General features: G+C 42.2%; 2 protein-coding genes across 6 annotated transcripts; one reads left to right on the top strand and one right to left on the bottom strand.

Annotated features, from left to right (window-relative positions):
• The first annotated feature begins 2,133 nt into the window (after positions 1 to 2,133).
• C15H12orf65 (chromosome 15 C12orf65 homolog) lies at positions 2,134 to 5,138 on the top strand. 3 transcript variants are annotated; one of them, XR_003399523.1, is made up of 3 exons: positions 2,134 to 2,465; positions 3,126 to 4,022; positions 4,423 to 5,138. XR_003399523.1 is itself a non-coding variant. In XM_026859631.1 (3 exons), the coding sequence occupies exons 1-2, from the start codon at positions 2,190 to 2,192 to the stop codon at positions 3,336 to 3,338; spliced, it is 489 nt and encodes a 162-aa protein (XP_026715432.1). In that variant the 5' UTR covers positions 2,134 to 2,189; the 3' UTR covers positions 3,339 to 3,368; positions 4,423 to 5,138. The 3 variants fall into 3 exon arrangements, 2 of the variants coding, with proteins under 2 accessions (XP_026715432.1, XP_026715431.1); XM_026859631.1 differs by having other exon boundaries at positions 3,126 to 3,368; XM_026859630.1 differs by having other exon boundaries at positions 3,126 to 5,138.
• Positions 4,707 to 16,909, bottom strand: CDK2AP1 (cyclin dependent kinase 2 associated protein 1). Of its 3 annotated transcripts, none has more exons than XM_026859632.1 (4): positions 16,788 to 16,909; positions 9,312 to 9,418; positions 8,333 to 8,459; positions 4,707 to 5,535 (listed from the first exon to the last, which is right to left on the bottom strand). In XM_026859632.1, the coding sequence occupies exons 1-4, from the start codon at positions 16,864 to 16,866 to the stop codon at positions 5,468 to 5,470; spliced, it is 381 nt and encodes a 126-aa protein (XP_026715433.1). In that variant the 5' UTR covers positions 16,867 to 16,909; the 3' UTR covers positions 4,707 to 5,467. The 3 variants fall into 3 exon arrangements, with proteins under 3 accessions (XP_026715433.1, XP_026715434.1, XP_026715435.1); XM_026859633.1 differs by lacking the exon at positions 16,788 to 16,909 and adding an exon at positions 16,628 to 16,762; XM_026859634.1 differs by lacking the exon at positions 16,788 to 16,909 and adding an exon at positions 11,841 to 12,374.

The following is a 16,909-nucleotide window of genomic DNA, read 5'->3' as shown; positions in this document are numbered from 1 at the left end:
GGGCTGAAAATGCAAGGTAGCGCGGTGACCGCTGCCCGCCCCTCCCTCCCGGCGCCTGGCAGCCGTCAGGCGGGGCGGGAGGCTCTGCTGAAATCGTTACTCGCTCTGTTTCCTGGACGTGTGGGGCAACAAATGCAGTTGTTCGTGCAGGATTTTCAGCGAAACAGCTGCTTTAAAGCAGTTCAATCGACCGCGCGGTGCATTGTCGCTGCCCCGTGTCCCTTCCAGTGAAACGGCTGATCGCTTCTCTGTTTAAAAAATGTGAGATTAGTGTTCTTATTGACACAGCTCTTCTGTAGTCTATGCTTAAAATCTTATAAGCGAAGTTGTTGGGGTGGTTTTTTTAGAATCAAAGCATTATTATCTTTTTTTGCATTATAAGGCATGTTTCTTGGAGACCTTCTGTCCTGAATGAAATCTCGAGAAAACCCTCTAGAATCTTCCAGGTTTACTCTTAGTTTATAGATATAGTTTCAAGCAGTAGAAATAGGCTTACACTGAACATGAGCTCAGAGAGCTCTCGGTCTTGGTTTCAAAACAGGCTACTTGAAAGGTGCAGGACCCATATTAAACCTGCTGTTGAGTAAAGGCTCACTTCAAAACTAGGTAACAGTTCCGCTAATTTTTTTCTGCATGTTTTTTATAGGAAAAAACATGTTACTGCCTTCTGGTGCCACCAAGTGGACATCTTTACTTAGCAGTAAAAGCTTTCTTGGTTTTATTTCAACAATTAATGTTCAACTTGCTAAATGCCACTTCTTCACATGCTGAAGTATTTTCCTCTGAATCAAAGTATTTGCAGCATAACAGCATGTTTTGTTACCTAATGTCTTGTTGAAGAGTCCTGTTGGCAGCAGTAGAACCTGCCATTCCTCATTATCCATGAGGATAACGCATACTTCCATGTACACCTTCTGCCTTTGTTAATAACTTGACCTGGGAAAAACCAGCATGTGAAGTAGTAGGTGAAAACCTGGTGGTCTGCTGCTTCTTTTTCCTCCATGCAATGGACTATATAGGAAATTATGAAAGTAAAGCAGGATGGGCAAGCTTGTTAACAGGATCAACACAGAATAATTCTGATTTGAAATGGAGTTTACACGTTTGCTGTATTAGACCACCCATCAAATTCTAGGCGTGCTAGAGCCTGACCTCAGAATTTGAAAACCACTCTTAACGGAGCAAGGTCAGAAGACAAGTCTAGATCATGTAACCTGTTTAGGTAAAGATTATTCTGTCTCCTGTACTAACTCAGCATTAAAAATGAATCTCAGAACTCAAACTCATAATCCATAAATACACACACCAGGGTTGTGCTATGTACCGTTAGTTGGCTGTTTTGATCGAGCAGTCAAGCACCATTCTCTCAGGTAAAAATCTGTCTTTGCATTCTGATCTGTTGAGACTACTCAAGCTCTGTATATCCGTATCTTTTGTATGATGTATATCCTTATCCTCTGCTTCTGGTACCCATATCCTTGGGACAGAAATGTTCTACACATACTCTCGGGGTTTTTTTTCTGTTTTGTTTTCCCTCCACCTCCTCTTTGCAGTCTTCCACCAGTGAACGATGGAAGCCAAGACTTTGTTAGGCCAGTTATAGTATGTAAATTTGCTGCTTCTTCCAGCAGGTTTCTTTCAGTAGTTTAGAGCAGTGTTCAAGGCAATCTCAGAGGAGGATTCCTGCACCCTCACCTGTCCTCTCTTGACATAGTTCAAGCATGTGTCAACATGTGAATTGCAGGTACTGTTGCCAGCAAGACACAACCCAGGCATGAGTGGAGTGTGTGCAGAGACTTCCAAGTCAGACTGTACAGGTCAGACTGCAAGACAGAAATACCCTCGCTTTCCTCTCCTGTTTTTTGGGGTATGTTTAGTATTTTCCAAGTGTTGGTAGGAGTACTGATTCATTTACTGTTCTCCACATCCCTTTGAACAACAGAGTAATAATCTTGACTATTAAAAAAACCTAATTGGCAATGAGAATCCAAATTCCAGAGTGGTAAACATTTCAAGGCAAATGCTTATGAAACCAGCTGAAATATCCTTGAAAATAAATCTTGAGTATCAAAATACTGCTCAAGACATGCAGCTAAATGACATCATCTTAAAACAAGGATTCTCACGATAAACTCCATTCCCCACTTCTATTTCAGGTTTCATTCCAGAGAAACTGTCCTCTTTTCTGTATGAATATTCCAGGTGTATTTTATATTACATTCTTACTGAGAGACATACGAACACCATCATGGAGACCATGGATTTTGAGGAAGCAGCAATTTTCTCTGCCCGGAGTGCCCTTACTTCAGGCAGCAGGCAAGAAGAACTCTTCCAATCTCCTTGGACTAACTGAGGCAGAATTAAAAGAACAGTTTGTAAGAGGTGATGGCCCAGGAGGTCAAGCCACAAATAAGACAAACAACTGTGTTGTCTTGAAGCATATTCCATCTGGGATTGTAGTAAAGGTAATTATTATTTTACTTCATTAAGTCACAACCTGCATGATGTCTTCCAAGTCTCCTTTCAGAGTAAAGCATAATCACAGTCCAAATGTCAAGGAGGAGAAGTTTCTATGTGTTGTAAAGAATCTCAGCAAGAAGCAGTTTTGGCTATCAACAGATAAAGAAACTTGGAGTCATAGCTGATCTTCCTGGCTTTGACATGCAGTATTATTTTTTAGTTTTCAATAAAACTTTCAGTGGCAGCTGTCACATTCCTGTCCCCTCTTGTGAGTGAGTTAGAATGTTTTCCTTAACAAGTTAAGCATACTCACTTTGCAGAATCTTTTTGTGAATTAATACTTTGAAATTAATCTTTCCCTCATCACAAGGGGAAGACATAGTTAAATTAAAAACTCAGAAGCTTTCCGAGGTAGTATGGAAGCATTAAAGATTAATGCAAAAGCCAGTCTGACATGTTACAGTAGCAAATAATTACTAGGCAGCCTCTCCAGCATACATCATCTGGATACAAACGTTCCAGCAGTTCTTGGTAGGAGGATGCTCTTGGCTTGGGGGGGGGGAAAGTTTCTTTACTGTAATGGCAGGAATACATAGAGTGAAAGGGAAAGCAGAAGACTACACAGGTTAAAGTTCCAGTAAAAATGTCCTATTGTATTTCTTCAGTGTCATCAAACAAGATCAGTGGAGCAGAACCGAAAGATAGCCCGAGAAATCCTGCGGGAAAAAGTGGACCTCTTCTACAAGGGTGAAGACAGTGATGTTTTTAAAGAGAAGAAAGCGTCAGAGAAGAAGAAGCAGGAGAAAAAAAGAAAAGCAAAGGAAAATCTAGAGAGGAAAAAGCATTTTAAAGAAATGCAACAACTGGATATGAAATAAATATGTGAAATACTGAGTTGCCCTGGGAGGGTAAGGGAAACGTTTGTCATTATATCTAAATACAGTTTTCAAACTAAAAGATGATGTAGGGCTTCATAAGCACAACTGAAGTACTGAGCAGTCAGTCACCTGCTCTCAGTGTAAAACTGAACTGGTAAAAGCAGTCATGTAGTCCTGCTTCTGTCTGCCATCATCTCATTTGTCACGTTTAGCAATCAGTTTTTCTGCCAAGTTCAGAAGATGATAAAACAATCCTTGCTAAAAAGGAACTATAACCTTTCCACCATTGTTAACGGAGACACCAAAAAACTCACTCGATCTCCTTCTGCCCAGCTGATAACTTATGCTGCTTTATAGGAGTTCCAGTACATACAGAGAACAGCCCTAAAAAGTTGTAACTTCCCCTCCTTACTCGGACAACACCTCTACAGACATAAATCCTTCATAAACTGCGACCAGGTTTAGATACTGGTTCTGATGGTTTAAACAGACGTGCTGATAAGAAGAGACCTCGGTCGCTGGCCGCCTCCTTTAGATCTGTTAGCTGAACAAATGCTCTGGGCTACTCAATTCTGAATGAAGTTTAAACAGAAGCCTTACAAATCTTACCTGGAGTGGTGGTGAGCACTGGGGCAGAAGGCACTCCTGCAAGAGAGGGCTGGTCAGTCATCTTCCAGTTCAAAGGTAAAATTGGGTCATTACAGATAAAGAAGAACACATAATGGAAACTGCCTCCCAAGGCAACAGAATCCCATTTATCCAAGTGAAGTAACTACCTTTGCCTTTTAATACTGTATTTTCTTCAAGTAGCCATAGCTCTGGATGTATTAGCCCATTTTCCTTAGGATTTAGACCTGACTGTGCAATAGTGCACTACAGTCCCGATGTTTATGCTGCAGTTAAGCTTGGGCATCTTGGTATCTTCACTCAAACTGTGACAGTTTCCCATTTTATGCAAATACATGCAGCTGCGATTCCTTTGTTGCTGTTACTTTGAAGCCACTAGCGAAGTACACTTTCCTGTTTTAATCTTGTTAACAACTCTTAACTGCTTAACCAGAACTTCTCTTTAATTTTTGGACAGCACCCTCACCAGCTGCCACCAAGTTTTGGCCTTCAAGAACCAAAGCTGTAGTATGTATTTTGAAAGCAATGGAGACAACTAGCAACTACGCCACCTTCTAACGAAGATCAATTGCATCCAGACTGTGCCATGGATGGAAAGTTGCCAGTGATCTGCAGGCCCATTCCCTTGTCTGTTCCTGAACTTGAGCCTCCTGCATGAAGGTTAAATTTTTATCTGTTGAGAGTTCTTATTCATGGAGTATGAATCTGATTAAAGTGACTGTACATAGTTTTAATACAAACTGTTAATGAAAATAAGCTTTATTACGTCAAGTAATAAATACATACAAAGATGCAAATAACAGTTTTAGTAATTTATCCAGAATTTTCTTTTTTTGGCAAACTTTAAACTGAAATCTCCAGCCTTAATGTAGAAATTAGCTTTCCAGGACCTTGTTATTATTTAATAGGTTTCCCTATTTTCCATATAACTCATGCACTTTAAATGGACTTCAAAGCACTAACAGTCATGCAAATGTTTATGCAAAACGAACAAAAAAGGAAAAATAAGAGAAGGGGAGGGTTATTTCTAAGCAGGGCCTATGCTGTATGACAAATTGTGACTTAGCAGACTACTAGGTACAGCATGCTATTCTGCATTTATTAAAAAAAATCCTCAGAGCTTATGTCAAACTTTGAAAGATTGACGGTTTGGGGTTAAGTGAATATAGTCAAGAGAAAAAAAACAGAATGAGACTGTGGCTGGATAAGAAGAGAACTGAAATATAGCCTGGGAGAGAAAGAGCATTCTTCTGCATGCAGTTCAGTTTTCATGTTTTAGAAACATTTTAGGGAGTTTTAACGTCTTTACAAAATGCAAACCCTCAGTAAGTTGAAAAATCCTTGTTTTCTCATTCTTAACTATACATTTTTTGTAAGGGCAAAACAAGAACGGTAAAACATTCAAAATAAAGGAATTTGTCTGAATGTTTCAAGAGTCAAAAGGAATAAGTGTTACTTTTTCTTCATTAAGAGATGGAAAATCTTGCAACTGAATTAGTGGGCTAGGATCTTGCATTTCGTTCCGTCTCAGCCAAGCATTCCCGAACTAATCCTCTAGCATGAATAATGCCTGCAAAAGAATCGAACATACTTTAAATCATCTCATTCAGGTCACATATGCAACGACAGTCCAGAGAAAGGTTTACGTATTTCTGTCCTGAGTTGCCAAGGCTACCGCAGCATGGCTCAGGAAAGGGAGAGATCCCTCACTTCCCAAACATCAGCTGCTGCTAAACAAGTTTGCTTTCCCAAACTGGCATTATGAATTGAAAAGGGACTAAACCAGGAATCGGAGCATGATAAGATTTGTAGGTCTGCAGTGACAGGTGTATCTTAAATGTGCAGTACGGGCCTATTTAAAATCAGAGACTTAACAGAAAGAAGGAAAAGAAAAAAAAAATCACCTATTTGTGAGTTATTCTATTACAGTGAACAAAAATACAAAGTTATTTGGGGAGTCATCTTAGCAAGCTCTAAAAATACCTTGGGACAGTTCTCTTAAGAAGATGCATCAAAATCCAAGCCTCCATAATACTGCTTAAACACAAGTTGTGTCTCTAGTAAGAATAAGACGTTTTTTTATGGTGTGTGCAGAGTTACCTCCTAACACTGGCTCAGCTCCCAGTGTAAATCATCACCACTTTACATGCTGCCATATCTACTCTCATCTGATAGACATAATGTGGAATTTTCCACTACAAGTCCTGTTGCCTTTGAGTTCCAGCAATCTGGACCTTGATTCTTAATCCTGGAACTAAATCTAGATTCATGTTCACAGACCTGCTGAAAGAACAGAGCTTGAGACAGATTTTAAATTGAGAGACGGGCAGATTTTTCTACAACAAATGAGGTTATATTTTACTGACAGGACAAGATAAAAGGCGATTTTGCTGCTCAATCATGCTCTTTAACAAGGTGGAGAAAGGACAATAAGGCAATAGATGAGGTTTAATCTCTATTTAGAGATAATGGATTCTGTTTCTAGAAGGCTGCTAAGCCCAGATCACAGCAACAGCCTTTAGGAGTCCTGGCTTGGGACTTGACAGGTGCAAGGCTTTGCAGAGGGTTAAACTGACTCGGACAAAGCTGCATCCTGCAGCTGCAGGATACAGAATCACACTCGCAGAGCAGTGCATCAGACCTGGATCTGGTGGCAGGACGCCCAGTTTATGCAGCAGAACTACCCTGAATTATGTAGAACACTGGGAATTTGGCCAATTTTAGAGGTCAGTAGCCTCTGTGCTTAGGAGCCGGTGGAGCTGGGGACAGGGACTTTATTCCGGAATAACCTCCACACGGCCGTGGAGGCTGCAGTCCCGTGGTTACCCTCGATCACTTCTGCTCTCACACTTCCACGTGCTCCTTCAGCCATTCGGCTCCCAAAATGGAACGAGAGGTACGCTCCTCACCAAAAGATGGCAGCAAAAAGTATGTATTCGGGATTCTTCACAACACTGGCAAGTCACAGTGGCAGCACTGAATCTTCAACCTGCGTTAGCCAACAAACTAAACACTCACTGCAAGAAGCAGCAAAACAACTTCTCACCGAACTGAACCATTCAGTTCAGAGAACGTCTGCATCTCTGCCGGTCTCTCTCAAGTTGTCCCCATTACCCTATTGCCATTCATGATCTATTAATACTGACTCAGGCAATGCAATAAAGAGAGACTCCAGCAACATTGATTTTAGCCGGGCCAGATTCCACTTACCACTCATCAGCAGGCTTTATTGCATCCTTTCCCAGAACAGCTACTAGTCATTTTATTGCATGTCATGGCAGATATATTACTCTCCCATAATGGTTGAGCCTTAAATAAAGCTTTGTAGTCTTGGGTAAATGTAAGAGGGATTTGCAACGTGGTGAAGTTAATCTGTTACAGTAACATTCCCACTCAGGGCTGAACGCATGAGCGAAACTCAGCACAAGGACTGAGGAAAGGGAGGGAAAAGTAACCACATTATATTGGCAAGGGACAAAACTGCAGCACAACTGTTGTCAATGGCCTTTCAGGGTCATTTCAAAAGCTGGAGCAGTGGAATGTCCCATTGCTCCTTTGGAAATATCCCTCCTCACACATCTCCTGCAGAGGACAATGTCGAGCTGATGTCAGCAGTGGGGCATGCCGGGGTTTCTTTTACACTGCAAGGAAAGGCCATTTATTACCCCTTTTAGCTGACAAAGCACAGACAGAGAGACCTCATCAGCCAGGCCTAAAAGCTTCAATGTCCCTTCCTAGTGGGCTCTTAATGACATCCACTTGACAACAGGTAAGGGAGCCTAAGCAGCCCAACACTCCACAGAGAGGAGGAACGTGTATGTGGGACACCTCAGTCTGAACAGCCTTCTCTGACAACCTTTTTTTTTTTTTTTTTTTTTTCTGCTCTCCACCAGCCTTACTGTGAATTACCACAATGTAGTATTTCTTCAGGCAAAACACACTTTAGTAAAGGCTCCTGGGTCAAGCAGACGGGTGATGTATGTGAGAAGCAGTAAACAATGCTCGGCTGTATATTCTGGAGAGGGGGGGGGGAAAAGGGAATGGAAGGGGCAAGTAAGTCACCAGGAACCTGAGAGAACATATCCATTAGACACCTTAAGGGTTCTAAAATAAGGTTTGAATTATTAACTGAAATTCCTCTTGTGCACATAAATCACATTTTGTCACTGGTTTATCTATCAAATACAGCATGAATATAGAGTATCCCAAGGTTTCAGTTGCCTGTTAATACACCTAGTTTAATGACGAGCTCGAGACAGCTGTCTCCTTTCAGAGGAAACAGTTGTCATGAAGCTGTATGCAAATAGTCAGCACATGAAGTGTATGGAGACAATTTATGTATTTTTTTAAAGAAATTTGAACATTACCTCTTTTTAGCCTCTCCATCGCACTTTTACTCCCAGCGTATGTGGGTCTAATCTCTTTTCCTAATTCTTCTATGATCGCTAGAAGTTCTGCGTATTTGCTCTGCGGTACTTGACTGCTGCTGGTACCCTGTAGTTGAAAGTACATTAATCTCAATCAAATAGTGCTAAAAAAAAAACCTTATTACAACAAGCAGAACTGGAAATTCATGGAGGACCAGAAACATCCCTGGAAGCCACTTATTAAAAAAAAAAAAAAAATCAAGTTTATTATATAAACACGATTTTCCTTTTGCGGTTGCTGCTACAGCTGGACACAATGCTACGTGCCCTTCAAAAACTGGGATCAACTGGGAGGATGCAGCTGCGAGACTGGGACCTTAGGTGAAACAGAAGTTAAAACAGTCCTGCAAGAACAGCAGAGTGCGAACTGCTTATTTAACTCTATTTCTGCTTTTTCAATGTTCAGGTGTATATTCTGTGGAGTGGTTAGCTAGGCAGAGAGAGTGAAAGCAGATAAAACCAAAGTGCCCATATCATAAGGGAAATGCTATCAGGTCAAATCCATTTCACAGAAAGTTTAACACCAGATTCCTGAAGCAGTCTATAGGCCTGTCTGTGCACACGCTTCATGAGACTGAATTTTAGAGTATAAATTTGCTGAAGAAAACAGTCTAGAAATATTCCTTTTTTTTAACAAATAATAAATAAGAGCCCTTACTGTAAGAACATCACTGAAGACATGTTTCAGTGTGACTCAGATGGGATGGACTAACAGTTAATTAGTAACCAATCTCACTCAGCACTCTGCTTAGTCTAATTTGATCCCAAGACATGTGCAATGAATCAGTCTGCCATTTGGGTTTGATTTCAAATCTTGGTGGGAGGGAGGAACACCTCAGATTACAGGCCAGAATCCATGCTACTATGCAAACGCAGGGTCAGTGATCTGATTAGAGAAAAACAACAAGCAAAGCTGTACCTGCATCCCTTGTGTATAGCCTAGAGATGGGGGTCCGTAGTCATTTATAAGCTGTCTATATTGCGCAGATGTTGCCATACTTGTGGAAGGAGAGTGAACACTCCCAGCTGCAAAGAGAAAAGAGGAAACAAAACAAAACAAAAAAATCTATTAGCTAAAGATGAATTAGTCTGTTACACTGGGACACGTTTTAATCACTTTTTTCTAAAGCTGTGACCTCTCACCTCTGGGTAAGCTCACTAATGAGATCTCAGAGTCACACTATTTGCTAGGAAGAGAATGGTTAAATTAATGCTTCTCTAATGTTTGCTGTACATTTGAAAATAGCACAGCCTGCAACATTATCAGTGCAAACTGTTTGCCTAAAAGTGAAACAGCGTGTGGCATGACAGGTTGTTCTGCCTAGACAAACTGTAAATATTAAGGAGCCCTATTTTTGCATATATACATTCCACATAGATGAGTCTAATGTACTGTGCTATTTTTACTTTTTCAGTGCAAGTTATCTGAAAGTAACTTTGCAACTCAAAGTGTCATCACATGGTCAATGCAAGTTACCCTCAGTACTATTTTCAGCCAATGCCAAAACTATTCATAGGGAACAGTCAGTTGAGGTATATCAGATCTGCTGCTCATTGTATGACATCGCAGGCAACGAGTGCTGCCATTACTCTGTGTGACATCGAGTGGTTTTAGCCAAATTGTGCTATGTAAGTAAACTCAAGGAAAAATAACATCACTTTCGGTTATGGTTACTTTTTCTAAACTTATAAAAGATTATATTCAGATCTACAAGGTTTTGAGTCAGCTAGGAGTTACAGAAAGAGACTCTAACGTGATCATTGATGGAACTGCTCCAGAAACGAACAATCAAAACACTTATTCCCCCTCGCCCCGCAACGGTAAGAATTTGGGTTTGACAAACAACTTTTAGATATTTCTCAGGGGGCTTAATTATACTGCCCATTTCACAACAGTGCTGTAAGACCTGCTGGTTACGGACTGTACGCTCAGGACTAAGGGAGCATTACACCATTCAACTTGTTCACTCTTGCAGCCGAAGTGCCCCTGCATCCACTGATGCTGCTGTCTTTGCCTGTAGGCACAGACATAGACTGCCTGCTGTCTGGAAAAATCTTCTCCCTTACAAACTCCTTTGCTGAAAATTCCCAACTGTCTGTCATATGAGGAACAGATCTCATCTACCAGCCTTCATTTAAATCTAAATTAAATTGATGCTAAAAGTCACTGGGGCTCAGAACTATGTAAATCTCTAGCTTTGTTTTAAAGTTGCAAGTGATTCCATTCATATTTTCCCCTCACTACAAAAAGAAAGAGCCAGCAGTTACGCTGTAAAAAGCACTGCTGAACACAGTAGAACAGACTCTTGTCCTCAGCTGGGAAGGCTCTTTCCACTTCAGAATTAATCACAGGGTATCACTGTAGGGTCGTCTTCATTACAAGAAAAAAACGTGTTCTTAATTTTTACTAGTTAACTGGATGTGAAATCCTAAAAAAGTCAATTGGGCTGGTCACTAAGTCACCTTAAAACAGCAAGGTCTCTCTTTGTCTTTACCTAATCTGCTGAATTTTATGGCACTACAATCTGCATTTCTGTCACTAAGGTTTCGCATGCAGCTAACCGTCACATTTTGCTAAAGCACAGTAAAACCCAAAAAACTAAACATCACACCCACTGGGTACGGCACTGCAAAGGAACACCACAGTTGTCAGCTATTCTCTCAATTAGTTCTTCACATTATCAGCACAAAATACATGCACAATTGTAAGATTTCTGTACGTACAACCCAGTATGTCAAGTCCAAGATGACCAAATTTCAACAGTTACCAAACATGACACAACAGCAAACCGCATCTTTCCTCCAAGGACTTCAAAATGCTTCAAAAACATTAATGAGCCCCTTGTGCTGCAAGGTAAGGAGGTTTAATTACCTCAATTAAGCAGAGAAAGACTTAAGTGATTTTTCCTCATGTACAATAAAACAAAAGACCCATCCTGCAAAGACTTGTTCCTGAACTGTTACTGCAAGCAGTCACATACAAGACCTGAGAGCTCCAAACTGGTTCAGAATTAAGGCAAGGACTCCAATGACCTGGCTCAGGAATCCTGCTCTACCCACCGAGCAAACCTTAGCTGCAGCCCATGCAAAACGAAAACCAATTTATCACCACTGTATTGGTTAATGACAGTATAGTACAGTTAATTTAGTGATTGTTTCGGATAATGTTGATTTAAGCCACGACACGTGCTTGGTCTGTACGAAACAACTCAGCAGGGTATGTCTGGATAAGAAAGAAACCCTGCTAGAAATGTGATGTGCCAAGACAAAGCAGCGAATCTAGGGGCTGACTGAGAAAGTTTCACAGATGCGAAAGCCCGGCGACGCTTGGGCGTTGCGGTGGACAGTAGTTGGTCTCAGCATGGGAGCTCGAATCCAGCAGTGACTCACTCAACGCTGAATGACAAAAACAAACAAGAACTTTCGCGAGGCAACTATGAGCGAGGACCTGCCGCCGGAGTTGGAGCACGGCTCCGGGTGTGAATTCGGAGTGCAGATGCGGGGAGGCGCGGCGCCCGGGCAGGCAGGGGTGCTGTATTGTCTGCGGTACCCACGCCATGTGCAGAGCTGTGCTGCAGACACTAGAGGCCATCGCTGAGTACGGCATGCCCTGCCAAATGACAGATCGTGGTAACCATGGTGAGTTTACCCGTTTCTTTGCAGTCTGCATCAAAAATGTAATAAGACATAATGCCATGCGCCGACCACTTTATCAGCAGCAGCAGGCCCAGAGAACAAAGAAAAGGATTTGACTTGGCCGTGGTACCAGTCTCCATACACCCATGTCAGAAGTTGTGCCAGTCAAACTCAGCTGGAGGGGAAAAAAAAAAAAAGAACCCTTGATTTCACCTTAATTTAAGATGATGCAATCATGAAAATGAAATTAATTGTGGGGGTATTAGTATCGCACAGGGTAACGGACCCTGAGCTTTCTGACCTATCACTCTGTATGATAATCTCAAGGAGAAACCCTGGGTCTTAGATGACTATTACTCAATTAACCCAAAATACATCTGCATGTCTGAACATCCTGTGTATTTCAGATTTAAAAAAAAAAAAATCAAAAAAAAAAAAAAATCACCAGCTATTGCTATTATACTTCGCAAGAAAAATTAGGCCAACAAGTCTCACAGTCAATACCCAGTCAAAAATCAGTGTGATGATTAGGTATTCACTAGAGAGAAAAAAAAAAAAATGAGGGGGGATCTAAATTGAGGCTTGCGCTCTCACGTTGAAATGACAATGGAGACAAGACAGTTAAGAATCGAAAAGGGAGTGTGCTTGGTACTGAATTTAAGTGACACCCTGTATCACATCCCAAACTGTCTTAGTGCTCGCTGCTGTTTAAAACCTAAATTAATATACACACTTTCCTCCCTCCACTTTCCTAATTAAATGTACACAAAACCTTTTGTATACCCACTTATTCCTGTGCCAACGTCTTTTATTTCTGTATTCAAACGGAAGATTGCCAGAAGCATTTTTCCCCACAAATATACAATGACTTTCTTGTTAATCAATATTAATCTTTATTAATTGGGGGAGGGGTGTCTAACAATACAGGAATGAGATTTTTGTGTCAAAATCTCTTCCTTCCAGCAGTCTCTCTGAGCCGAAATTAACACCCTGGGGGACAAAGGATCTAAAATCAATCTTTGTTTGCCTAAACTCCCTCTGACCAGGAATCTTCCAATTAATTTTAGATAGGTTCGTAGGGATCCCTTTCCCTTCGGCTCCTTTGCTACTATCTCATAGCCCGAGCAGTGATAGTGATTTGCTGATCTAAGTTTTAATTCTTAATTCTATTGCTGCTGCTTGCTGGAAAAATAACTGGAAAGGCAGCTTACCGTGCACCCTGCAAGGAAGGAGTGGAAGCAGGAACACAGAGGTACTCTCACCTGATCCATTCCCAGCAGATGCCATGGCATCTGCACAGCTCAACCACCACCCTGTTTCACTCTCACAAACAGCAAAGTAAAATCAGAAATAGTTTCTCAACTCACCGAGTTACTCATGTAGAACTGACTTAAGACAAGTCATGAGCCAACCCCGTTGGGTATGTTTCCTACTGCCCTGTACTTTGTGAGGTCCTATATAACTGCATAGGTAAACTCATGCCATTTTACAAGCTCTTTGTACACATGAACATGACAGCATGTAAGAAGAGATAGCTACCTGTAGCCTGGAGTTTATCCAAGGTACGTAGTATGGTCTGTGGAATCTCACTGCTTCCACCTCTATTTCACAATCTCTTCAAGCAGAGGTTGCTTGCAACATTAAAGGCTGTTGCTGTTTAGATGGCTGGCGGTCATTGCACCTTTATACAGAGCCCGGTGCTGGAGGGTACTGCCTCTGTCACACAACTGGAGGACATTCCTCACCTGTTTCAGATGACAGCAGTTTGATTCCTGGTGACATGCAGTATGAGACAGCCAGACTGGAACATTTTAACTGAGAGGATGTAACTTCTTCTGTCCTAAACCAGACAACTTTGCCACAAAACACACCTGAAGTGTTGGTGTAAGCTGCTCTGCCAACATACATCACAAGGCAAGTATCTTCCAGCACAGGGGAGAGGTAACACCTTCAATGAGCACAGCCATTCCTGCAGCGAGTATATGAACCAGTGTGGTGTTTTGGCTGACGACAAGAATATTAGATTCTCTAGCCCTCTACGCCCTTTGGTTTAAGTTCAACAAAAGCTCCTTGCCACCCATGGGACACCACATGCACGTCTATACAAGTAGATCTACCGCACAGCCAAGCCACGCTGAACGCTATAGGAGTTGCCAACCCAGAGTGAAACCAGCCCCCATTTCTCCCAACCTTCCAATAAATTTTTTAATTTAAAATAATGGATCCTGTTCTCATTTGCACAAAACATTCCTTATAGCACTGGTTGTGAAAGTTATATTTTCACCCACTATTTCCCCCTTAAACAGCCCTTGTGGTAGAAACAGGCCTTTCTTTGAATAAAACTATTTCCTTTTAAAAAAATCCAGTGCGCACACACATAAATATGTTCTCAAGAACTAGGACATTCTTTATCGTAACAGCCAGAGGCCTTGCTCTTTTGATCTGTCACACTCTGGGCCTTTCCTCTAGTACCCTCATTCTATTTCATCTTTCCATGTGGATAACGGTCATGTTTTATGTCTCCTCTTCCTACCCCCCTGTCTTCTTTTTTTTAAATTAGAAAAATGAAAGTCAGTCACTTGGACTCCCCACCATTCTTTTTGTCTAGCTTAAGACACAGGCTATTTCTACACTATCAAGTTATTTGGCACAATAGGAGAGGATCAAAAGATGAAAGCACTTGGTACAAGTATACATGTAGTTGGGGTGAGGGGGTACGACTTAAGATTAGATTTGCATCTGGTCCCCCAGACTAAGCGTCTGTATTGTGGGAAGGGTCCAAAGCTGTCCAGTCCTTGGTTGGGACCCTTATGTTCCTATTAAAAGGGGATGGAGTGTTGCACAACTGGAGCAGAGCTTCTGGTATACTTTAATCCAAAAGGAATCAAGTTAGCATGAACTAAAACCACTCTGCAACTCAACCAACATGTGATGGGTGGAGACGATGAGACGATGAGAAGATTTGCTGACTGTGAAAACCATACCATTGCTCTGCAGTTAAACACTCAGGTAGACAAAGCCAAAAATGCCAGGTTTCTAAATGTCCAAACAAGTCCACTTGAAACGCGTTCAGCATGCTTCTTTTCAGATCGTTTTTAACTTCACATGGACTTCAAGAGATCAGGCAACCAGCGGGGGGAGTGTTATTTCCTAGTAATTATCCCCTCTGTTAAGGCATGAACCCTTTGCTCTCTGTTCTGCCTACAAACAGTATTCTTTCCAGTACTCCCACTCCAAAAACAATCTCTCAATATGGACAACAATATCAAACACAAGCTGTCTCTGTAAAGGGCGACAAGCAAGCCATTTGCTCATGCAAGTCTGCTCTGCAGTCTTAATAATATAAGAAATGGCCTAGTGAGGTTGGTATCATTTCTCATGATTAAATTAAATTGGTCTCTCCAGTTACAAGCTACAGTCCCAGTTAGGGAAATAATTTGTTTCGCCTCTTGGTGAGAATGTGCACTTTTCACCAAGAAAGTTCTGGTTGCTCTGAGATGTGGCGCACCTTGTCACAGTCTGCTGGAATTTGTTTTTCCAGATCCTACATAGAAAATTTTTTAAGCTTTATTACAGGAACAGGGTTTTGTCTTGAAACCTGACATTTCTGCAAGAATTAGAATAAAACCAGAGGAAAATCCCAAGATGTTTCTCATGGCTTCTCTATCTTAAAACGACTTTTCTCTAATATGTATAAACTCTGAACAAAATAGGAATCCTGGTGAACATCCACAGAGCCAGACAACACATGGAAACGAGGGGAACAACAAACTACAGACCAGTTCACAGCTAGTGTGAATCTCTCTGCTTCCACTGAAGTCAACAAGAGATGCTCTACTTCACCTCCGCTCAGCAGCTGGCCCTCTTACAGAGAGATAGTTAAACAATATGAAAACACGAGACAGATGAGGAGGAAACAGTATTTCGCAGGATTCAGTACGATAAGCAAGAGAATACAAACAAATCAAAACATGGCTGTTAGGAAGGGGAGCAGAGGTTCCCGTGGGACGCTGCAGGGTCAGGTGAGGCTGGGAAGGTACAGCCACAGCACTGCAGGTCCCTAACAGCACCTTTTCACCACCCAGGCAGAGAAGGTGCTTGTGAGGGAGATTAAAGAGAGCCCCCCAGGCACAGGCAGCTTGGCACTGCCAGCCTGGGGTGCTACACGCAGGGATCCAATTCCCAGAGCACGGGCCCTCCGGGAAGGTGACTGGTAATGTGGACAACACACTGCAAGCCTGGTTGCAGACACCCTGGGCCAAGTGTCACCACTGACCTGGGCAATGGGGAAGGGGAATCTGCACCAAATTCTACTGGTGGCAACACATTCTCCTTCCCTTAGCCTGTGTCAGGCAGAGGAGTCAGCACCCGGATGCTTCCAGCATCCTGAGTCACTTGGGGAGCAGCAGCATTTTCCTCAGCCGCAGTCATCCCCTGATCTGCCCACAGAGGCTTCCTCCTCCTATTTCGTCCCCCCCAATCACCTCCTCTCCCTCTGGACTTCAGTCCAGGTTTCCAAGTCCCCAAACATGCTCCCGTGCAAGAACAGGGCACAGTCACCCATCACCCACAACTGCTTTATCTCACCGATCCACTTACTGAGTACAGTTTAAACATGATTTTGTAAAGTGGCCGCTCTCAGCCCAAACTTCAAAGGAGTTAGCTCTGCAGCAAGGACGCAGCTCCAGGAGCTGAGGCGACACTGCCTTTCCAAATACTCCTGCACCAGAAGCCCTGCACTGCAGGGAAGCAGCATTACCTCCCAAAGGAAAATCCCTGTGAGATCCACAGCTGCCCAGAGCCCTCCGTCGGCTGAGACCAAAATATTCAGCATTCATACAGAGAAGCTTCTGCAGGGCTGATTTCAGGCCAAAAGGGACA

Source organism: Athene cunicularia (genome assembly GCF_003259725.1).
Source record: "Athene cunicularia isolate RWA chromosome 15 unlocalized genomic scaffold, athCun1 chr15_part1, whole genome shotgun sequence".
Taxonomy (NCBI): domain Eukaryota; kingdom Metazoa; phylum Chordata; class Aves; order Strigiformes; family Strigidae; genus Athene; species Athene cunicularia.
Note: the sequence above shows the minus strand (reverse complement) of the source record. Positions and strands in the feature narration are given on the sequence as shown.